This window comes from Hoplias malabaricus, chromosome 14 (genome assembly GCF_029633855.1).
Source record: "Hoplias malabaricus isolate fHopMal1 chromosome 14, fHopMal1.hap1, whole genome shotgun sequence".
NCBI classification, from domain to species: Eukaryota; Metazoa; Chordata; class Actinopteri; order Characiformes; family Erythrinidae; genus Hoplias; species Hoplias malabaricus.
In genome coordinates this window covers 27559142-27583683 of record NC_089813.1, presented here as the reverse complement: position 1 = coordinate 27583683, position 24542 = coordinate 27559142, and the positions used below count along the sequence as shown (strand labels likewise).

General features: G+C 39.0%; 1 protein-coding gene across 3 annotated transcripts in view; it reads left to right on the top strand.

The window, feature by feature from the left end:
- Positions 1 to 5749: 5749 nt before the first annotated feature.
- The window catches only part of magixa (MAGI family member, X-linked a), a 65712-nt gene continuing 46919 nt past the window's right edge, over positions 5750 to 24542 (top strand). For 2 of the 3 annotated variants that reach the window (XM_066644929.1, XM_066644927.1), the window contains exons 1-3: positions 5750 to 6042; positions 20405 to 20694; positions 24140 to 24256. In XM_066644929.1, the coding sequence (XP_066501026.1) occupies positions 20415 to 20694; positions 24140 to 24256 (397 nt within the window). In that variant the 5' untranslated portion in view covers positions 5750 to 6042; positions 20405 to 20414. Of the gene's footprint in view, positions 6043 to 8738; positions 8864 to 20404; positions 20695 to 24139; positions 24257 to 24542 lie in introns of those variants that run through there. The other variant, XM_066644928.1, reaches the window with a different exon arrangement.

Genomic DNA, 24542 nt, shown 5'->3' with positions numbered 1-24542 from the left:
TAAAAAAAGTGTCTATTTGTTTATTTATCTGTACATATACATATCCTGTAATGCCAAGTCAGGTGAATTAGATACTATTCTTAATACTATGTCTTGTTTCCATTTTTATTACATGTTCCACAAAAGCTCTTTCAGGTTTCTTTTGTTGCTCTCTTGTGACTGATCTCTCCCTCCCTCTCTCTCTCTCTCTCTCTCTCTCTCTCTCTCTCTCTAGCTGTAGGCACCATGACTAAAGCTAAACTCTAACTAACGAGACACCTTACTTGCATATTACTTGCATGGACCATTGAGAATACACAGCAAAGATGGAACCCTATGTGAAATGTTAGAAATGTATGTGACAATCATACCCCGGTTTTGTTAAGAGAGTGGTTAATCTGTTAATATTTATAACTGGCCTCATACAATGAGAGGTTCTCAGGCTAACAAGCCTCTCTATTATTGTTCATTGTCCTTGAGTATCACTTTGGAAGTTGTGGGTTCCAGCTCTGGGTGACTGTCTGTGAGGTGTGTTCTCCCTGCGTCCGTGTGGTTTTCCTCCGGGTGCTCCGATTTCCTCCCACAATCCAAAAACATACATTGGTATGTGGATTGGTGACTCAAAAGTGTCCATAGGTGTAAGTTTGTGTCGCCCTGTGAAGGACTGGTGCCCCCTTCTGGGTGTGTCCCTGCCTTGCGCACAGTGATTCTGGGTAGGCTCCGGACCCACCGCAACCCTGAAGCGATTACAAACAATGAATGAAAATTCATTGTAAATTTTAGGTAAATTTACTGAATGGGAAGAAATCCACAACTAAAAACATCACCTGACAATGTTACCGTGTGCTATTTAGATTTAATACACGATTGAATCACATTATTGATATCCAATTGGCTATTGGATTAGTGCCATCTCCTGTGTTTAATTATTATCATCATATATTAAAAATACCAATTTTACCAATACCAGTATCTTAGAAACATTAGAGGGTTTGTTTTTTAAATTCAGTGTAGAAAGGTGAATATAATTGTTGCTATCACAACATTGAATATCCCATAGGAGAAATTAGCATTATTATAGCAATGGCAATTTGATAAGCTAAAGCTAATTATTAAGTGATATTTTATTAAGTGTCACTGGCATATGATCTTAATAGATCTAATGGAATTAATGGGTTTCTAAATAACCTTGTCCTCACAAGTTATAGTTTTTCCCAGTCCACAGTTGTTTCACTTTAAATATGTTTATAGTGGTGTATGCTGTTTTATAACATTTTATATTACATGTAACACATATAATGTATTGCATGTATTATAATATATATATATATATATATATATATATATATATATATACACCAGATTCCAAAAAAGTTGGGACACTAAACAAATTGTGAATAAAAATTGAATGCAATGATGTTGAGGTGCCAATATCTAATATTTTATTCAGAATAGAGAAAAATATGTTGTTTCAAAATTTCATGGCATCAACAAATCCCAAAAAAGTTGGGACAAGGCCATTTTTTACCACTGTGTGGCATCCCCCCTTCTTACAACACTCAACAGACGTCTGGGGACAGAGGAGACCAGCTTCTCAAGTTTAGAAATAGGAATGCTCTCCCATTCATGTCTAATACAGGCCTCTAACTGTTCAATCGTCTTGGGCCTTCTTTGTTCCACCTTCCTCTTTATGATGCGCCGAATGTTCTCTATAGGTGAAAGATCTGGACTGCAGGCTGGCCATTTCAGTTCCCGGATCCTTCTCCTATGTAGCCATGATGTTGTGATTGCTGCAGAATGTGGTCTGGCATTATCTTGTTGAAAAATGCAGTGTCTTCCCTGAAAGTGGTGACGTCTAGATGGGAGCATATGTTGTTCTAGAACCTGAACATGGTTCTCTGCATTAATGGTGCCTTTCCAGACATGAAAGCCGCCCATGCCACAAGCACTCATGCCATACCATCCATCCAACCATACCATCAGTGATGCAGGCGGAGCGTTGATAACAACTTGGGTTATCCTTGTCCTCTCTGGTCCGGATGACATGGCGTCCCAGTGTTCCATAAAGAACTTCAAATCGTGACTCATCTGACCACAGAACAGTCTTCCATTTTGCCACATCCATTTTAAAAGACCCCTGACCCCTGGCCCAGTGCAGAACGGGAGTCTGAGCTTGTGGAGCTTGCTTAGAAATGGCTTCCTCTTTGCACTGTAGAGTTTCAGCTGGCAACGGCGGATTGTGTTCACTGACAATGCTTTCTGGAAGTATTCCTGAGCCCATTCTGTTATTTCCTTGACAGTGGCATTCCTGTTTGAGGTGCAGTGACGTTTAAGGGCCCGGAGATCACGAGCATCCAGTAGAGTGTTACGGCCTTGACCCTTACGCACAGCAATTGTTCCAGATTCTCTGAATCTTTTGATGATGTTATGCACCGTTGATGATGATAACTTAAACTCTTTGCTATTTTACGCTGGGTAACACCATTCTGGTATTGCTGCACTATCTTTCTGCGCAACAATGGTGGAATTGGTGATCCTCTTACCATCTTGGCTTCAGAGAGACACTGACATTTTGAGAAATTTTTTTTTATACCCAATCATGTTGTCAATTGAACTAATTAGTGTTAATTGGTCTTCCAGTTGTTCGTTATATGCTCAATTTCCTTTTTCCAGCCACTTATTGCTAGTTGTCCCAACATTTTTGGGATTTATTGACACTGTGAAATTTTGAATCACATATTTTTCCTTTAAAATGTTACATTTACCCAGATTAAACTTTTTATCTGTCATCTATGTTCTATTATGAATAAAATATTGACATTTGCCATCTCCACATCATTGCATTCAGTTTTTTTTAGTGTCCCAACTTTTTTGGAATCCGGTTTTACATGATATATTCAGTACTTATCTTGTGAAATCTTTACCGTAGGGCAGTGTTCCTAAGGCTATGTGGCACCTACATAAGCTGACACAGACTTCCATTCAGACCAAAATTTATAAATACTTATCCCAACAGGCTTGTCTTAAAGTATTTATTTGTCTTTGCCAACTTTGCTGTCAAGGTGAAATAACATTTACATCATGTGACTTTGTAGCCCTGTTTTTCTTCTGACATAATGCTGATAATTTGACATAGCTTGCCAAGTCAGGCAGAACAAGGAAAACATTTTCTGTTGCCCTTCTCAGGTCAGATTATCAGTATTATGTCACTGTATTTTCCACTTTGCTACAAAGTCATTTGCTGAAAAGAACAATGGCATTTCACCCATAAATTTCTCACAACACAACCCAGTGTCAGAAACAAATCAGCATCAGCTGACATATATGTTATGTCAGTTTAAAGATAAAAGCAAATTATGTTTGTTGGACAAAGCTTTTATGAAGGTTTATGTAGGTTTATATAAGTTATCATAAAGAATTATGTAGGCGTCATAATAAACATTGCCCTAGTGTTACCCCATGATTTTTATCTTATCAGTGAGCAGTGTACAATCTTGATTACGACACACACACACACACACACACACACACAGCCTGCCACAGACTTGTCATCTCTGTAATAAAGTGACTGTACTTCCCTTTAATGTCCCAGTCATTGTGTGATAAATGATGCTTGCTATGAACTGAATCCATGTTGTGAGAATGTACCATGCACAGATAAAACACCACAGTGGCAGTTGGCTTCCTTTACTCATTACAAGCCCAAAATTAGTCTATAAATAGTGCCAACCTCTTTTTGGTTCAATGGGACGTCGTCTCTAGGGCTGATGGCGTTTAATAGTGCATCATGCTTGTTGAAAATGATTCAGATGATGGCTTGCTGGTTCCATGCCCCTGGATGCTGTATCCAGGATACCCCTCAGTTTCCTTGGCAACAGGATGGCGCACATGGATAAAGCGTGCGCAGCAGCTATCGATGCTACTTGTCTTTTTTCTTTTCAAAACGATTCTGGGAGCATGCCATCATTTAGGATTTTCTCCTTTTGTCATTGCACCACTGCAGTGCTGTTCCCAATGTTCTCTCTACTGTTAGCCTGAGCATTTTAACAGTGCATCAGGTGTGTGGAATTTATCCTGTGTCTGGTGTGAAAGTGAAGTAAGGTGAAGCTGTCTGTGTGTGTGTGTCTGTGTGTGTGTGTGTGTGTGTGTGTGTGTGCGTGTTACTAGAGCACAACGTCATCGTTAGTTGTGAAGAGTGTATGCTGATGTCAGCTGAACCTGAGCCACTGGGGCAATGGAACAGAGAACAGTGCTGCAGTGAGGAACACTAGCGAAGTGCCACCAGCCTACGCTATATTGACTCCATTAATAATAAATTCCATACTGAGGGGACTACAGCTTAAGACCAATATTTATACTCTATTACAGTATAGCATATAGGCTCTGCTTATATATAGGACATACCTTAAGAAAGGCATACTGCACTGCTTTGATATTCTTCCTTGGGATAGTGCCATTAGACAGCACAAAATATAGAAGATACATAAGTAAACATAGGTAATACAACAATGCATACTTTACTTGTAGATTAGAAATGATTATAATTATTCTTGAATTACATAAGGATGCACTGGCATATAGGATGGGATATAATTTATGTATTTCATTATTTTAATTGGTTTATTTTACCCTGTAACAGAAATAGCCCATATTTTACTTCTGTTCAACTTCATAATCTTATACAAAGATTATTTACACACAGTGTAGGCACCTCATATTCAGTGAAATAATTCACATTCATCTCCAGTGTAAATCATTAAATGAAATGGTAGAAGTTCCACACATGCTTTAGGTCGCCATGCTCAATGGCAACTGTCGACTAGAGGGTGATAAAATGGCTAAGCACTGGACTGTAGCGCAGTTTTGTTCTCTGGAGTGATGAGGTGTGTTCCATCATATTTGGAATCCACTGGAATAGAGATTGTGATTAAGAAATAAGTATAAATAAATAGAAATATCAGCATCTGTCCTCACTAATAGTTTGTGGCTTAATGCAATCAAACTCTCTGAAAAACTGAAAAACACACATAGCTTCAGTATTATTGAGGTAATATGGAGAAAATGTTGTATATGGTGAAAAATTTGTAATCTAGTAATTATGGATCTATTACTATGCAATTAGTCCCCATCTCCCTTCGTTTTCATCCAGCCCTTCACCCCTTGCCTGTAGCATGAAAACTCCACCCTGCTAAGTGACAGGATTGGTTCCTTAGATTCATGATATTAGGGACATGGGCTGTCTGAATTTGCCCTTTGAGACTGTTCAGGAAATTTTTGGTTTCAAAGCTTAAATGCTCAGCCATGGTATTGACTGCTTATTTCTGTATGGATACATCTTCTAAACACATGGACATATGTTAACGAGATAAAAAAATAACGTTTTTTTCGCTAAAGGTTGGGGCTCTAAATGTCTATTAAACGTCTATTATAGTATAGAATTTACTCCAATTTTAAACATTTATTATTTTATTTTTCTGCCGAGAACACAACACTAGCCCGTAAAGGTTAGCCGCTTCCTCTAATGAAAGCGGACAGGCGGAGGCTCGTGCTCGCGCTGAGGACTCATGGCGGGTTCGTGTTCTCTCTCGCGCGCGCGTTCCCGCAGGCCACCGCCGACCAATGGGGTGGCCAGTAGGCGGTCCTTCTCTGTGAATGGCCCTGCCCATCCTTGCTCTCAGCCCCGCCTCTTCCCCCTCCCCTCCTCTGCTCTTATCATCGGTTCGTTATCTCCGCTCCTGTGGCCTGTGAGGGAGTGAGGGAGAGAGTGAGAGAGGAGGACGGGAAGGGAAGGAGAAGGAGGAGTGGAGCGGTTCTGTAATGCTGAGCGCAACGTGATTATGGAACTGTGTGTGTGTGAGAGAGAGAGAAAGAGAGAAAGGGGAGAGTAGCGCCTCGCTTTGCAGGCATGGCCGTCTGTATCCTCACCTCCTCCTTCTCCTCCTCCTCTTCCTCCTCCACCTCATCTGGAGCGGTGGAGCTCTAACCAAACGCCCCGCAGCACCAGCCACTGTTGTCAGGATTATAAGGTGTCGAAGGAGGGGGTGGGAGGCTGGAATTATGAAGGTATGTGTCATTTTGACCATGTGTTCGCTCATCTGTGCGCTTTTGTCCACTTTGTCTTTATTTTTTCTCCCAGGCTAAAGCTGTATGTCGCATTCGTCCACACGTTACAGGTTCAATTCCGTTCAGTTCCGAGCTCCTCGTGGCTTTCATAAAATGAAGCTGAAGTTGGCTTCTTAGGTTCTTATGCGAATTTTCCGCTCCACCTTAAATGGTGCGGCAGTTTCGGCAGAATGGAGCGTTAAACTGCTGCTGCACCGTGTAAGGTGGACTGGAAAAAATCGAATAAGTAGCCAACTTCAGCCTCCTAAGAAATGAAAACCTCTGCGGAATTTAGCTCCAGTCAGTTGTGTCTTTATGTGGGAGAGTGCATGGGCATTGTGTTCGCCCCACTGGCTCCCTTTTCTCCCTGTGTGTCTTTACTGGCACACATTCTGCCCACTCTGTCTTTCTTCTGCTGCTGTTGTGAGTGGCTGAGTGAGAGACAGAAATTGGTCGTTTCCTTTTTTGAGCCTGAACCTAAAGCACATGATGTGTTGAAGAGGAGGCAAAAGGGGAAAATGCAGGTCTTGGACAACAATAGCAGAAGGCTATGGACAGGGCTCCCTGGGACAGTGCATTGCTTTGATTCGACAGTAAGAAGTGATTAGGGTGCTGGTTGAAATGGGGTGGTTTGGGTTTAAATGTACACTGTCCAAAATGAATATGAATAATAACAGCAGGTTGCAGGGGCAGTATGGTGGCATATAGTCGGACTGTTATTTGCCTTTGCTTTTCAGCAGTGAAGACTCAATACATGAGTACAGTGCTGGTTCAAATGGTCAAATGTTATAGTTTTTTTTTTTCTTTAAAAAAATGTGTGCTGTCTGAAAATGAATAACAGCATGAGGTAGCGCATACTGGGACCGAGCCTTGCCTTTGCTTCACTTTCCTTTGCTTCAGCAGCAAGGACTCCCTGCTAAAGACATAAGTACAATGCTTTTACAAACGGTCAGATGGAATGGTTTTGGGTAAATGTGGTCAATATGTGCTGTCCAAAATGAATAAAAGCTGCCGGCCACATGGACGATACATACAAGGACAGTGCCTTTTGCTTTGGTTTTCTTTGCTTTGCCCCAGCAGCAAGGACTCACTGCATCAATCCAGCGTTGGTTCATATGGGAAGGTTTTGGTGTAACTCTGTGTCTGTAGAAGGATTAACATACATACATAGTTATTAGAGCACTGTATTTCTTGAGTTTCCTGAAGCTGCTTCATGTATTTCTCTCCCTTCCCATTGTTTTCAATTGGGGCTTGGTCTAATTGATAGCCTGATGATATCTGATGTAAGCTGCGCTCTACGTTGTTCTGTGGCACTCCCCCGAGTTATACACATGATGTAAGTAATCCCCATTGCAGGCCTTGACACGTTATAAACATTTAGCCTTCGCAGCACCTCTAAACGCTCTGCTACTATAACAAACCTCAGCTGTTCATTCATGTGAGAGTGTATTTTGTCGATTATAGTGAGCTCCTGCTGTGAAGAGTCAGAGGTGAGGTGACTCTTCTAGTGGTTTAGAGATGTTTCTGGAGAGAGACTGAGTCAGTGAAAAGAGCAGCAATGTCTTTCAGCAGCAATGTCTTTCAGCAGCAGAGTCCTTCATAACTGTAACAGTGTGCTCAGCATTAATTCAAGAACCTATAGCTCAAACTCAGACACACACACACATTCACTCTGATGTTTACATAGGGTGCAGTAATGCTGCATCTTTCTCTCTCTCTCTCTCTCTCTCTCTCTCTCTCTCTCTCTCTCTTCGTCTAAGCTTATAGCCTTAGAGTGCAACTTTTCCTGTTATTACAGGTCTGCTTTTACTTCTTTACTTCTTTGTTTTCTGTTTTTCCTTTATTCCTATATCTCTTTCTTTCCCCTCTCTTTTCTCATCTCTTTTCATTTTATTTCCTGTCTGAAACCATCTTAGCCTCTCTTTTGTTATCACTTCTCTTCCTTCTTCTCTCCTTTTTCTTCTCCTTTACTTTCTTCCCTTCTCTTCCTTCTTTCTTTCCAGCATTTTCTTCCTTTACTCTTTTTACTTGTTTCAGTGATTCTCCTCTCCTTTCTTTTCCTCTTATGTCACCCAATACATCTATCACTTTCCCCTTTTCTTTTCCTCCCTTCTCATCTCTCTCTCCTCTCCTCTTGCATGCTTCATTCAGCCGTATCAGCCATAAACCCACTAGCATGAAGGTTACAATGCTGAATGTGCCACTAAGTCAGAGCCAATAGCATCATTATGTAAATAGTCCTCTGCAGGTGCAGCTTTGTGGTCTATTCATATGCATGAGCATGTGTGCAGGTAATGTGGAGATGTGTTAGTAGGATACACACCAAGTTTAGCTAAAGCAGAGCACTTGTTCTCACAGTTGAAATGGTTCTGTGCAGCATCTACACCCAAAGCAACAGCTGAAATCACATAGCAGAACCGCTGTTAGTGTGTGCGCGCTCTGAACTGGCTCTGGGCTAATGAAAATGATGAGGACGGACAACTGAAAAGAGGTTAATTAGATGGCAAATGCCCTGTACATTCAGTCACAAGGCAAACCGCTCTTTTCTCTTGTACTGAACTATCAAGAGTGTTCTGTGTACAGATTACAGTGGTTACAAGCATTGGATATTTACAAAAAGCATTAATAAAGCAATTTTGCCATCCTTTTTCTTATCAGCGGAGGTGCTTTGCTGCTGATGTGGGGAAAAGTGAAAACAGCTTCTGGCGCCCTGGCCCTCAGAATGCTTTAATGGTCCTGCATAGAATGCCAAGCCGCTCTACCTGAACTGCTTCACACACCAGTAAGCCGCACTGCGTTGCTGCAGAGTGTTTTTAAGATATGTTCTCAAGAGATACTATCATATTGATGAGGACAAAACCAACTTTCTAGACAGTGGTTGAGCATGTCTACTGTGCTGTGTCCTGTTGTATGCCTGTAAATGTTCACCATTTCACCATCTCTTGTCACATAGAGGGCTGTAGAAGACATTATACAATATACAGTATATGTTTCATCTTTCTGGGGTTTGCTAAGCTGGAGCAGACACAATCAAAATAATAGTAATAATAATTTTACCTTATTATTGCCACTTTCACATACCCAAGGTCATGTTATCGATCAAAAAAAGAATGGATAAAACTCACCAATAGTGCTACATTTATAAAATATATATATATATATATATATATATATATATATATATATAAATATATATATGTATGTGTATGTGTGAAATCAATGTGCACAGCCTGCAGTTATACAGGTCTAATTTTTTCTTAGGTTAACATGTAATCAAAATGTAATACATTTTTCCATTATGGCGGACATGGAATAATATTTATATCATATTTCACACCCCACCCTTACTTTCACTGACAAATAACACCATTCAAGTGTTAATGAACAAGGTACCGCTGTCAGAGTTTGCCTCATATTTGCTTTTGCTTCATTGTACAGTGCTGGGACAGATTGCTAAAATGACTATGAATGAATGAAGTGTGGGTGTGACTGAATGTGGTTCTTGGGCTCCGGTGTGTTGAGTAAAAGCTGGAATTCTTTGTTATTGACAGCAGAAAATAGCCTCATGTTCTTTGCAATAAAAACATCAATGCACCTGATTATGTCTTGAGCTCTTGTACTGGATTGGGAAAACAAGGCTGCAAAGGCTGTCATCAGAAAGGCTGTGTCTAAAATGTCATAAATGCTGACTACTGAGGCAGTATTCTGAGGGAGGAAGGTGCCAAGTTATTTCTGAATCAAATGTATGTTTAAAATGCTTTCTGCTGCTAAGGCTGAAAATGGAATAATTTTATATTGAAAATGAAATTTGAAGGAGTTGCAGTTACCAGAGCTGCAGTTTTAATGATAGCTTACTTTATCATTAACTATATTGTTAAATTTTTTTAAAGGACATTTAGTATATATTTACCAGAGTTAGACCAATAAGATGCAACCAAACACTCCTACCACCACCAATAAATAACTATACCTTTAGCAATGAAAATTGAAGCTAGATCCTCTTCATCTTTTTGGTTTTAAATTCAGACTGCACCATTGCAGATACTCACCCTAAATTAGTTTTTAGCCCTACAGCTAAAGTTACTACACTACAATAATGCTCTGTGTCAACATGGTCAGCAGCATTTGTCAGATAGAAATGACAGAAGGAATAGCAGTGATATTGTGCACCCAGAATTTTTGGCTGTTTTTTGACAAAAATAGCAAATTTTCTGTCTAGAGAACATTAACATATTGGTATCCTGGCAACATTGTGATGTATTTCTACCTTCAAAGTGTGTTTTGCATGTCCTAATCTTGATTTAATTACAGGTGCTTCATGCCAGAACTCTGCCTTCCAAGGCACTGACTTGCGAGACAGAACAGGCAGCAAAGCATTGAGGTTGCTACTTTCTGTTTCCAGACATATTTGCCTTTGAGAATGTTCTTCCTCGAAGGCAGGGGTCGGAGCTTTTCATTACGTCTGGGACTGCTGCTGTTCATACAATGAAATAGCCTCAAGGAGTTATTTATAAAAGGGACGATTATGTTGAGGTCACGTTATTTCCTAATTTCTGTGATGCCCATTATCATCTCCGTATTGTGATGAATTGTGTTATAATGCATTGCCCAACCATTGGCGATCAAGGATAATTGTGTGTGTGTGTGTGTGTGTGTGTGTGTGTGTGTGTGTGTGTGTGTGATGGCATGATGATAATTAGGTAAGAACCACTTCAAATAATTAAAAATACCGACCCCCCCCCCCAAAAAAAAAAAAAAAAAGAATAGGAGAAAGAACCAAAAGTAGGAGATTATTAACTAATAGACTGAGGAGCCTCTCAATCAAAATTTGTGGTATCTTACCCTATAATCTCTTTTAACATGGCTGCTGAATTAGTTGCAACACAAGTCTTTTTAAAGAGGAGAAAACGTCATGGATATTCTCAAAATGGGATAATACAGAATATTAACTGCATGTTAAAAAGAAAAACTTTTTCTGAGATTTAAATTGTAGATTTGAGGGCTATGCTGAGAGATACTATCTGTCAGATACTATCATCTGTCGGCTCAGTTCAAGTGAGGACAGATATTGGGAGCAGGAAGAGCTGCTTGCCTTTGATGTGATCGTGATAACGAAGTCATATCAGCATAACCGCCAGTGTCTGAGGAAAGCTTTCGTAACATATTTGCACAGTGAAGCTAAAATCTATGTTCATGTTCCCAAATGAATAATTTTTATCACCCTCCTTTTGCCGACAAACAGGCCACAGATAATCTAATTGGATACTTGTTTAGAATTCTCAATGATGGAAGAATCTTATTAAGCCTGCTCTCAGTGTGTAAGCTGTAATCAAACGCTAGGGTTGTCCTCATCAGGTGTCCTCGTTAAGTTGTTGTGTGGCTTGTTTTCATCATCCGTCAGCAGGGCTTGAGTCCAGCGCCCTATTCAAACCCCCCCCCCCCCCCCCCCAAACACCCTTAAAGTGACTGTCCTGCTGTTCTGTCCACCCTCTGGCCTGTTGCCGCCTGGACCTTCGCTTTTCAATTAAAGCCCAGCTCGATTGGAGCCCATCTATCGTCTCACCTGAAGGCCCCTGCAGGATTGATCTTCTTTCCGCATTTCATCTCTAGCAGGCCACGCAGCTCAGAGCTAATGAAGGCTGGAGCAGCAGAGCTGTGCCAAAACCAGATATCGATGCAACACGAAAAGAGTCTCCAACTGTGGAAATCTGTACTGTGGTCTTAAAGTCTTTAGGTGAAGTTAAAGCCTGTAAAGAAGAATGTTCCTTGTTGCGTTGTCTTCAGTGGTCGCAAGATATGTCTATGGAATTTTAGTGGAGTATATCTTATGTTCAGTAGTTTGTAGGCATCTGCAAACAGGTTCTAGTGAAATCAATGAGGTCAGGTTTTTATAATTGGGTATATTCATTCATCTAAACTGCATTCAGTTTTTCAAAAGTCATGTTTTTTTGCCAACATGCAGCTCAGAACAGTAATTTATCTCTCATTTCAATGCACAAAAAGACACCAAACTCCTAGCAGAACGTCACCTGGAGCAGGACTCAAACCCCCAACCTCAGGTCTCTGGAGCTGTGTGACTGCGACGCTACCTGCTGCGCCACCGTGACCAAGTATATTTCCCTTCTGGGAAATGTTTTCCTCACACTAAATTATTTGCTCCACTCGCGAATTTTGAATTGGATCCGACACCATTGATCAGGCTGCTTCTCTTAAATAAACACAGGCAATAAATAAACACTCCCAAGTGTGGAACTGTTCTCAACTTGCGCCCAGTGATTCTGTGTAGGCACTGGACCTACTGTGACCTTGAACTGGATAAATGGTTACAGACTGTTATAAGCACTGTTCTTAGCCTTCTAATGGGTTAAGTGCAATGTGTTTACAGTTCAGCACTTGGGAGTGTTTATTTATTTATTTATCTATTTATTATGTTAAACTTCTCTTAATCTATCTTTTTACTCTTTCTGCTTCTTTAAACGCTTGAAGTGGTAATGCCCTAAGAATGTTTTCATGACACAATACATAGATATCATTTACTTTTATGTGGTAAAATGTTACTGTTCAGTGAAATATTTCTTTGTGAATTTGAGTAATGTATGTGTGTGTATGTATGTATATATTTATATAATACATACCGGGGGGTCCTTGACTTACGACATTGATCCATTCCTACGTCGCGTCGTAGACCGATTTTCGGTGGAATTCGGAACATATGTACATACTGTACGTAAATAACATACTGTAAGCACTTATCCTATCCTAACACCTATCCTCCTCAGTCCCGAGCCGCGTAACCGTGTATTGTATAGGAATTTACATTTTGTGTATCCAGAATACATTTTTAGAAGATGTCCTTCGTCACAGTGCAACAAAATTTCAATATTGTGATAAAGATTGAGATCGATCAATACAGAAAAACTTATCATGATAACATTTTTGGCCATATTGCACAGCTCTAGCATGGAGGAGATGTTTCTTAACTTTATGCATTTTTTTCTTATAGTATGTAATAGGAATTTATTAGAAATGCTGCAGGATGCCTCTTTTGCATGGAATGATTTCAACGTACACTAACTGCACCATAACTCCAGTAAGGCAGTGTAAAATTGACTATAGACATAGTGCAGATATTATGCAGTGCTGTAGTAATATTTTATTATGCATGTGATAACCGGATATATTTACAGATTTATTCTCTGTAACAGTATACCAGAGAAAGATGCTTAGCACCCAAGGCAGATCCATCCTTGATTACCTTCTGTTGAGAGGTCCAGATATTCAGAATAATGTGGGAGGAAAAGTCGTAGAAGCCATTGTAGAAGGGGCTGCAGACCTCTCTGTAACTGTGAAGGAGTGGTGAAATTTTGCATTGGCTAAAAGGTTTACATATTTCCCATTCTCATCTCTTCAGAGAATGTGTAAACACACTCGTATTATGCAAATTTGATGAATAAAGGCCATTGTAAGTAGATTTACATATGTAAAAATGTAATTGTTTGGCTATAAAGGTTGGTATGGGATTGGAAATGGAATTCCACTAAGGGCACATCGATTGGCCAAATATGGACAAGGGCATATTAAAACTAGTATGGAAATGAACAGTGCACTACAAACTAGGGTGGCACAATGTCGCAGTCGGTAGTGTTGCTGTCACACAGCTCCTAGGTCCTGGGGTTGTGGGTTTGAGCCCCACTCTGGGTGACTGTCTGTGAGGAATTTGGTGTGTTCTCCCTGTATCAGCGTGAATGTACTCTGTGTGCTCTGGTTTCCTGCCACAGTCCAAATACACATGTTGGTAGGTGGATTGCAGACTCATTAAAAAAAATAAATAAATAAAAAAATAAAATGTCTATAGGTTTGTGTGTGTGAGTGTGTGTCACTGTGCAAAGGACTGCCGCCCCCTCCAAGGTGTGTTCTTGCCTTGTGCCCTGTGACTCCGGGTAGGCTCCGGACACACCGCGACCCTTAACTGGATAAGCGTTTACAGAAAATTAATGATATATAAACTCATCCTGATGTTGGGATATTGCTCTAGAAAATGTACTCCCACTGCTCCACTGCCAAATGCTGGGGGGATTCAAAGTGACTTTCTATGGAGAATATTACAAGCTGGGCAGCACACTGTCAGAACAAGTAGTGTCGTTGCTACACAGCTCCAGGGTTCTGGGGGTGTGTGTTTAAACCCTGTCTTGGGTCACTGTCTCTAAGGAGACTGGTGTGTTCTCCTGGTGCTTAGGATTCCTCCTAAAATCCAAAAACCACATGTTGGTAGCTCCATTGGCTGTGTGAAATTGTCCATAGGTGTGATTGTGTGATGCCCTGTGATGGACTGCTCCCCGTCCAGGGTGTGTTCCTGCCTTGAGCCTGATGCTTCTGCATAGTCTTAAGGCTCAACACAACCCAATGAATGAATGATTGATTACATAAGCTGTTTTTGTTATTGAACACTTGTGTCAGGAATGGGTGCATTTCGAAGAAATTAATTCACTATTTGAATGGGATCTGGGTGCTTCTGGACATGTGTTAGTAGATGCTGATGAAAAGACTTTGCTAGGAATGTCTTTGATGTGCAGTCACAGCACATCAAAGTTATTCCAATGACTAAATGTGTCTGAGTGACTACACATGTCTAAAGTCATCTTGTCATAGCTGTTACTACTTTAAAAAAATCAAACAACAACACAAAGACAGGTAGGCTTTGTTTTTGTTGATCACAAGTTTGAGCCTTGTTACAAAAAGGCTGTTTGGCTGTTTTTGTTTTTTTTTTTACCCAAAAGAGTTAATCAATTATTCCCAAGATTTTAGCAATCTACTGAGATGCAGCATACATAGGTAAAGATGAAGGTGCCAGTAGATTTTAATAAGGCGAAAAATGGGGTGAAATTAAGGACAGGGTTTTTAGATCTCAGGAAGGCTATGCAGATATAATGAGGAAGTTTTTCCAGAAGGATTACAAGCAGCTTCATGGCAGAATACTTAACTAGTGAGACATGTTAGCTGGTTCTTTTGCTAAAGTCCCACAAGACGAAAGAGAACGTTGTCAGACTTTTCTCCACAGACCTGCGTGTGTGTGGGAACATTAAAAGAGTCATCGCCCGAGCAGATCTTCGCTGAACAAGCCGCCAGACAAGAACCAGATACAAATTTAAAGAGAGGTTATATTTTAGTAATGCCTTGCACCTCAGAGCAACATCGCAAAATGTCTGCAAGAGAGGCAGACACATTCCCAGGTGGATATATCTCTGTTTTTGAGGAATATTTTTATAGAGTCTGTGGGGCCTTTGGCTGTGTTAAATTCAGGTGCAAATGTAAAGTGACAGAGCAAGTGGACTTTGACACCATGTCTGAAATGCTCACGCCTCTGTTTGCTTTTGCTTTTGTTTGGGGAATATATTTTAGTGCGTAGAGCTGGGAACTTACTATGGGACTAGTCAATGAATGAGTGTACTAACACTAACAGAGTCAAATTTCTTCAACTCTATATTATTTGCAAGAAGCTTCAATTTGGTTTTAACAACCTTAGACACTAAGACCTATTTTTCATTAACAGGTGAATAAAAGCGTTCTTGCTTAAAATTTGATAACACATAGTTTAAAAAACGTTCCAGAATTGTGCAGTTCCACTTCTGCAGCGCCCCTCAGGTTCAGCTCTGCTGCAGAGCCAGATGACATAGATCTGTACTGAAGTACCCAAGCTATGTCACAGTATGGAAATAATGAGCTATATTCCCCACTTCCTAATGATACTCTCATTGTGCCGTGCTGGTATAGGAGGACAGCTTCTCTCTATATTCCACCACGCCAAGTTGGTCTCCTTTCTGAAAGGGTGTTTGTCTTCATGAAAATAAAACAACCAATACAGCCAAGCCCTACTATCATATGCAGTGCTTTTTGAAATGGCCCCATCAACCAGAAGCAGTTAAAAGCTTTTTTTTGTAATTTTGTAATTTTTTTTCTTGTATTCTTAATAATTGCCACACTTTATAAGATGACCTTTGATTAGGTGGAATTTATTAATTTGATAGTGTAGTGAAACAAGGAAATCCATGTGATGTTTGCACAGTAGTTGTTTACCAAGTTAATTTTAGGTCATTTTGACATCTTAGTTGTGTCATTTTAATAACATGTTTCTGTACCATACTTCAGTCATAATTTGTGCCTTGTATTTAATGTTTCACACCAGACGTCTGTAGTCCCAAGATCACCTGTAAACATAAAAATGTCAAATAGACAAGATCTAAAGAACAAAAAAGCTTAAAAAAAATACATACCCAGTCATAATCATAGCAAATATGTGAAAGTGCAGCACCAATACACAAAAATACACAGCGTGAGATTAAATGAGAATATTACTGCATTTATTACATGAAAATATTTACAAACACATTCCAAATAACGTCCCCACTGGTTTTAAGTGCAGTTACATTATGAGGTGGTTCAGATTTGCTGTCAGGTGTTGTTACATCACCTGGAGTGGTTTTATTGTTATAGTTGATCTGTTTATAACAAACTAAATAAATGAATCCTCTCTGTTTACAGCAGAGTTTTAGGGCCATGGCATTAAAAACAATAATAATAATAATAATAATAATAATAATAATAATAATAATAGTAATAATAATAAGATTCCGATAATAAATTCAGACTTCTGAGAATAATTTCGGAATAATTCTGAGAATAAAGTATATTTAGAGAAACACTGTTTTGGGTTATAATTATAATATATAGTGACCCCAACAAAAATTAAACATACTGCTAAAAATGTCGACAAATTCAAGTCACATTTCAACGTTATATTGATGTGATTTTTACAAACAAAATCTCGCATAACTTTTTAATGTTGAAAATTGGTTGTGTTTGGGTTATGTGATGTTGCGACCAGAATCCAACCAAAAAGAATGACACAACGTCACATCAAAATTGTGTGCCCACTGAGAAGCTAATGATCTGTTATTAGACTCTCTCTCTCTCTCTGGATAAATGGCCAGTAAACCTGAAGCTGACCTGCTGCTGACCAGTTAATGTAGTGTATTTCCCCCCCTGCAGGTCCCTGTACAGGCCAGACCCTTCCTACAGTACTTATCAAGAAAGGTTTAAGCATCTAGTACTTAACCTTTGCTCTTTGCTCTGTGCTGTCGCTATCGTGTGTGTGTGTGTTTACATAACTCTCAGCTCAAATGATTTTACAGGTGAGTTTGAACATTTCTTGAATAGCATGGTTTTATTTACTAATTTGTTTGTTGGTTTCTTAAAAATATGAGCAGCTTCTTAAAATTCAGATTGAAAAAATATGGAGTGGGTGGGAACGATGTGATGATCTAAGAATCGCGCAGCCTTACTGTATGGTTAGGCACGACAACAGTGCGCCTGTGTGTGTGTGTGTGTGTGTGAGAGCGCACACGTATGTGTGTTCCAAGTCCCAAAGCAGGCAAATGCTACATGTTATTTGGCAGCGCATCCCTAGTGATTCTTGCTGTCCTCCATTTACCATTGTACACAAATAGGATACCAGTTCAGACATTATGGATGAAGAAGGCATTTAAAATGTCTATAGAACAATAGTTTACACCTGAAATAGGTTTCATGCATTTTTAATGAATACAGGAAAATCATGTTTGCAGACTCAGTTACCTCCCGCTGCGTTTTGACCATCTGTTTGCTTGTTTTGTTTCAATTTGGAGACTCTTATTATGTATTTAGCCCAGAGAATGCCGCAGGGACACAGAACATTTTGCTGTTAGAGTTGCTACAAATGTATGAAGGAATAAGCTTCCTCACATAAATAGCTCCCAAACAGCTTATTTATAGAATTAAAGGATACATAAAGCTTGACTTAATTGAATATTTGCTCAATATTTCTTATCTCTCATAGATTACACAAGTCATGGTTAAATTCTCTGGACTTAATTTGTATTTCAATCTTGCAGTATTAAGTATATGTCACCCTAAATATTTGAATTTGGATCACTCAAATTGTGTCAGTTAATTTTTGCAGCAGCTGCTACATTCTCAGGAAAAAAGGGAAATGTACAGTTACATTAATGTTTGTAGATTTAAAGATAATATTAATGTGCACTTTCAGGTACACACTATGGTCTTAAATTCTAATTGTGTGCCTTAAAATTGGCATGTTTTTTAAATATGAAATATGAAATTAAAATGTCTGGAGTCTGTACAAGGTGTATGATTTAAAGTGTAATGTTAGAAAATATAACTGCAATGTAATGTAATGGAGTTATTTTCCCTAATTAAATGTGATTATCCTTAAAGAGCCCAATCATCATGTGTTATTACACAGAGCACCACAGAGTAGTGGTTTCCATTGTACATGCATACCTTAGATAAATGTAATTTCACAAATAATGAAAAGCCACAAATATGTAATGGCAATAATGTATTCACAGTGAAATATATGGTGTTGCCATATTTTTATAAGGTAACATTTTACAAAGTGTTATGTGAATAATAATAAGGGTTACAATTAATGCTATTATTATAAATAATAATAATGGTAATATAATTGTTGCCCATAAATTAGATATTAGTTTCCTAGTAATTGCTAAATGATTATTCAGTGATCGCGCCTGTAACCATTTTGTAATATAATGGTCAATACCCAAAGACTATAGTTTGTCTGAAAAGATTGTGTTTTAAAAAAAGAAAAAGTGTGTGTATATATGTGTGTGTGTGTGTGTATGTGTATATGTGTGTGTGTGTGTGTGTATATATATTTATATATATGTATATGTATGTATGCATGTATGTGTGTGTGTAATATTGTTGTAAAATGCAATTTTGTTTTTTAACTTTCTTTTTTTTAAGTTTCTTGTCAGTTATGTATTAAAATGTACAGGATATACAGACATGGTTACTGCGTCTCACATCAGCTGATAACATTATCGGTGCTTTGCCTAAGAAGGGAATCAAACCAGAATAATGTGCTCCTATTTATTGGTTTGTACGTATCCAAACCAGGTTTTTGAACCAAAGTATTCTGCACAGAAGGCAGAAGCTTTAACCACAGCCCCTGTGGTTTTCAATAGATGGAGCAAGTCTAGTACGTGGTCTTTCCTGCTTCCTTGTATGTTTGCATGTTTGTTGTCTGCATCTTCTTGTCTAAGATGGCCACGTTTGGCTGCAGGCCTCTGAGACGAAAAATGGCCAGAGTGGGATTAGCAAATGGTCGGCTGAATGTTAAGTCCTTACAGCATTTACAGATGCCTAGTAATGTGTGTCTGTCATTGGCAATGTTTGTTTGACTTGCACATAATGGGCAAACAGTGTGTTAATACAAATAGGTTGTTTGCAGTTGCTAAATTCTAGTACCAATTTAAGTACATACATGGAACTTGAACATATTGACCTTGTTTTAATCAGTGAATTTAGAGGTGTTATAAGTTACTCCTTGTTTACAATCCTTTCTGGTCATTTATGCTCCCTGTATTGTATATTAAGCGCTGTAATATTAGAAAGGTTACTGATATGATCCTGTGAGTTATTGCTCAGAAAAACATATTCACTAAACAGACATTTAGATTTGTCTGACACTGCAAGTTGATATTTGATTTGCATTTGTATTTGTAACCCTTATATTAACCCACAATGCTAAGCTTCAGTTTTTACATTTCATGAATATTTGTCTCCTTGATTTAAATGTGGAAAAATATCTAACATCAAGTCACAGTTCTAATATTGGCCCGGTGCTAATGTTACATGCATACTATTGAGTGTTTTAAAAATGTAGTTTTACAAGTTGGATTTTCAGTACTGGATGATACTTAGGGTGTCATTATTATTGATGTTATGAAGTAGTATCAAGCTATCTCCGTATATAATAACCTTTTGTTTAGGTTGTGGCCAGTATTACAGAACTTACTGGATGCACTGCAGTCCCTCCTGGACTAAACTAAACATTTCTACATCCACAGCAGACTCTGCAGTAGATCACTGCACACCTGCATTTTACACTCGTTAAATTATTTAAAATGCTGCTGTGGAACACTTTTACTCCAGTCTGTCTGGACAGATTTGCTATTTTTTGCTCCATTCAAAAGCTGTGTTAACATCTAAAGAAACATTTGCAGATGCCCATCTACAGAGTATAAACATCATGTGTGTTTTATCATGGTGTGGGTATTTTGCATTCTGTACACCATACACACTGCTGTGTATTTACAGTTAAGTCATTTTTAATGATGACATTTTGTTCCACATTATAAACTTATATTGAGAACTGACAATACAAAACACTTTATTTTACTTGGGTGTGCTCAAAAGTTAAAGCTATTAAGAACCTGCTGTTTTGACTTCTCTCTTCTCTCAGCGTTGGCACCATGTCTAAAGCTACGGTGAAGAAGCTACACTGGCGCTCCAAAGTACAGGAGAGCTTCGTCCCTCTGGGCGGAACCTCTGGAGAACTGGGTGTGGCCATTGGGGGTGGAGCTGACTACGGCGAGTTTCCATTTGTCACAGCAGCCCCTGGGGGTGGAGCCACTGTGGGTGACATCATCTTAGAGATTGGTGGAACGCCTGTCCTCGGGATGACCCTGGGGGACGTCAGAGGTGTTCTGAACTCGTGTCCTCAACCCATCCGCATCAAAACTGTCTCACCAGGTACTGACCACACAGTTTATGGCTTTATTCCTGTGAATTCTGTTCGCTGAATCAGGTGCTGCACAGCTGAATATCTGGTGTGTCAGCCTGAGTCTGTTTATTTCCCTGCTGTGCAGATAGAGCACTTACCAAATGGCCATAGCCCAAAATGCTGTAGAACCCAATTTAATTTTTTTTATTAATTGCATTATCATTTTGTAACAATTCTATAATAATTTGATTGAGAAGTCACTTCAATGTAGTGAAGCCAATGTGATTTCAGTTCAGTTGCTTTATATGCCATAGTTTTCTTGTTTGTTTAAATGACATTTGCATCAATAAATGGATTTCATGGAATATGAAGTGCTGAATATTTAATGTGTTTATCGTCACAATAGATCAATAGAATGTAGTCAAAAATATAATGTAGACTGCACAGTTTTCCCTCCTACTGAAATATTCAGAGACATTGTACACTTGCACTGTAGTTGAATGCTTCACCCTCACCTGTAAAAAAGTGCTGTAATATGATTATGAATACATAGTGCTAAATAGCCAGTCACTTCTGCCATTATACACTGAATGATCACTAGATTAGGAACTCTTACTTTGTATCTACAGTCATTGTCCATTTTATTATCTCCACAGACCAAACAAAATCACGTTGTAACTCTACAATTACAGATTGTAGTCCATTAGTTATTCTGCATACGTTCTTATCCACATTTCACCATGGTCCTTAATGGTCAGTACCCCTACTGGACCACAACAGAGCATGTATTATTTGGGTAGTAGGTCATTCTCAGTGCTGCAGTGACACAGACGTGGTGGTGGAGTGTTAATGTGTTGTGCTGGCACAAGTGGATCAGACACAGCAGTGATGCTGGAGTTTTTAAACACTCTAGTAGTGTTTAAAAGTAGTAGTGAACTAGTGTTCACTCTAGTAGACACACCTACCTCGTTGGTCCACCTTGTAGATTTAAAGTCAGAAACAGCAGCTCATCTGTTGCTGCACAAGTTGTGTTGGTCATCTTCTAGCCCCTTTTTAGCCATTTCTGCTTGGTTCTCTTTCTTCTTCGTTTTTGTTTTTGCCATATGTTTTATATTTATATCTTATATAAATGTGAGTCCAGCGCTGTGATTTCAAAGTCTCAGAAGAGGATTCTTAAGTCTCTGCACCCTGTAAAAATCAGCACAAAATTAGAATGGCTCATCTTATCCCATGGATACAGACGTAGGCAAACTAAATATAAACTGTTCAAAAGCATTTTGTATGCAAACTACATTGGCTGTAATGGCCCTGGCTGTTACACATGTTTACCCAAGTATTTCCTTCACTACTGAGTTAACAACACATCTAACCCTGACCCATTCAGCTACTTCTGTGTAGAATTTGTATCTCAGCTCTGCTCCCTCCTCCTTTTTTTTCTGTCTCCTTGCTTGGCTGCCGTTAAGTGGATGTGATGGGCACACTCCATTACTTAACCTTTCTGGAGCTCCCCACTCACGTCCAGCAGGATTGATCGGCGTCAGAGAAGCCAAGGAGCCCCTCGCTTTCCTCTTCAGCGGGACAACCCACTCCAGCGGGACACCCCTCCCATACACATGCTCAGGGCCCGGCACACCACCGCCATCAATATACAGCAGCCGGCCGTCACTCCAGCTCATAAAGCACTTTAAAAAATGAATAGATCAGAGGCTAATACTCCTTTGTCCTGCTATTCATGCGAGTCCTTGAGGCCTTTTTGCCGGCTCCTGTACTCTCTTTTGCAGTGAAAAGGGAGCAGGTACTGAGGGAATTAGTGCTGGCGAAAGAGGCAGTTTGAAAGCGGAGGAAATCGATGATGAGAGAGACGCTGGAGGTTTCCCTTGCTGGGTGGCGGAGTCAAACAGAGCCGTGGCTCGCTTTCTGCTTTCTTCACACCATGTGCCGTTACGCTGTGTCATCGGCCTTTTCCCACAGCTTCTGTGGCAGACCCTGAGAGCTTTTGCTACAGCTTCTCACTCTGTCACTGTTAGTAAAGGGACAGTGACGTTTACTGGAATGAATGTATGAAAGCCATTGACATGCCAATGAAAGTGGCATAAATGCTTCTATTTGAGTCTTTTACTTAAAAAAAATAATAAATAAATAATAATCATAAAAAAATTGGGAAATATATTTTACAACATGGCTGAGGTTTGTCAGTCAGTTTTCATTCTTGCAGTGTTTGTGTATGCACCCCTAGAAATTTCCCCTAGTCTCAGCCTAATCTACTGCATATGCAAGACTAGATTTGGAGGATTAGAGTCTTGGAGGATTGGGTTAATTCCAGTTTCTAGTTTTTTTGTTTTGTTTTGTTTTTTGTTTTTTGTTTTTTTGCTTGAAACATAGGATTGAAACATGTACTAACTTTGCGTTTCTCATATATCCATTGAGACCTCAGTTTAACTCTTCAGATTTGACTGTTACTCATTTAATATGCATTTAATATGATGTGATGTAAATTATATCTGTGGTTTAATAGCACTTTTAACCCTGTACAACTCTTTATTTTGATTTGCAGCAGTAGCCTACGTAAATAGCCTACGCTTACATTCTTTTTTTCAATCCAAGACCACACGTTCACAGTTACAGACTTAATATCAGACGACAGCATTCATAATGATGATTAAATGTATATTGAAATTGTAGTTCATTTTAAACTAGACTCTCCAGTAAAACGAATATATCCAGGACCCTGCTTACTCCAGGAATTAGATACAGATGGATTTAGTTATAGAGAAAAACACTTCAAGCACAACATTAAGTTGATGTTTACTCTTTGTGCTTGTAGCATGTAGAATAATATCAACCTGACTGCACTTAAACAGAAGTGGAGATTAGGATTTTCCAATACTAGTCTAATTTCTGTCAGAAACGTTTGTAAATTTAGGCCCATTAGGTGTCATGACTAATTATTAATTTGTTAGTTGGCTTCTAAAAGTCTTCACAGTAATTTCTGCTTCTCTCAGACTGTTTAAAGAGACAGTTGGCTTAGTGTGTGCAACATTTTGACCCATTGAAATCTGATATTGTGAATTGAACCTGAAATAATTATTTCAGTAAACAATAATTTTAAAATGAACTTTGACATGAACAAAGTAGATACTAAATTTAGTGTGTGAAAAAATAATAAACTTTTGGTTGCTGATGTACTAAAGAATTTGCTTATCCTCCATTTCTAGTCTCTGTTTATGTAGGCCAATGAGGCATACTTGCTATGGTACTTTATTTGCATGTGAATGGTTTTTTAATGTCACTAGTGGATGCCATTGACTTTTGCAAAGATGCACATGGATGCTATTTTAGCGGCATTTGCAGAACATAGTAGAATATTAGCTCTGAACTAGTTTTCAAGTGAGATTTAGAGTGTGCACATGGTACCAGTTAGAGTGTAATGTGGTGATTACAGTAGTTACTCTATAACTCTTAAATCTCTTTCAGGCTCTACGCTGTGCAAGGACCTGAGGTTATATTTAAGCAAGTGCTTCACACCTGGATCCATGGACAGCCAACTCCAGCAGGTCATACGAGAGAACCTTTACCTCCGTGCAGTGCCCTGTGAGTGATACATTTTTAAACTACACTACTCTTAATCAAAGCAAAAAAATAATGTGTACATTTTACTACGTGTTGCTTCATATGTGTTCCAAGACAACTGACATAAACATACACGTCTATAAATACATATTTCAACAATAATCTGGTGTCTTATTCCAACAAGCAGCTTTTATAAGCTTAAATTGGGTAAAGAAGCTTTTGTAAGAACTCATAGTTGTTTTGTAGGTTTGTTTCCATTGATTTAAAAGTTTTATGGCTTTGTCTATATCCTTACAAGAGTGATCAG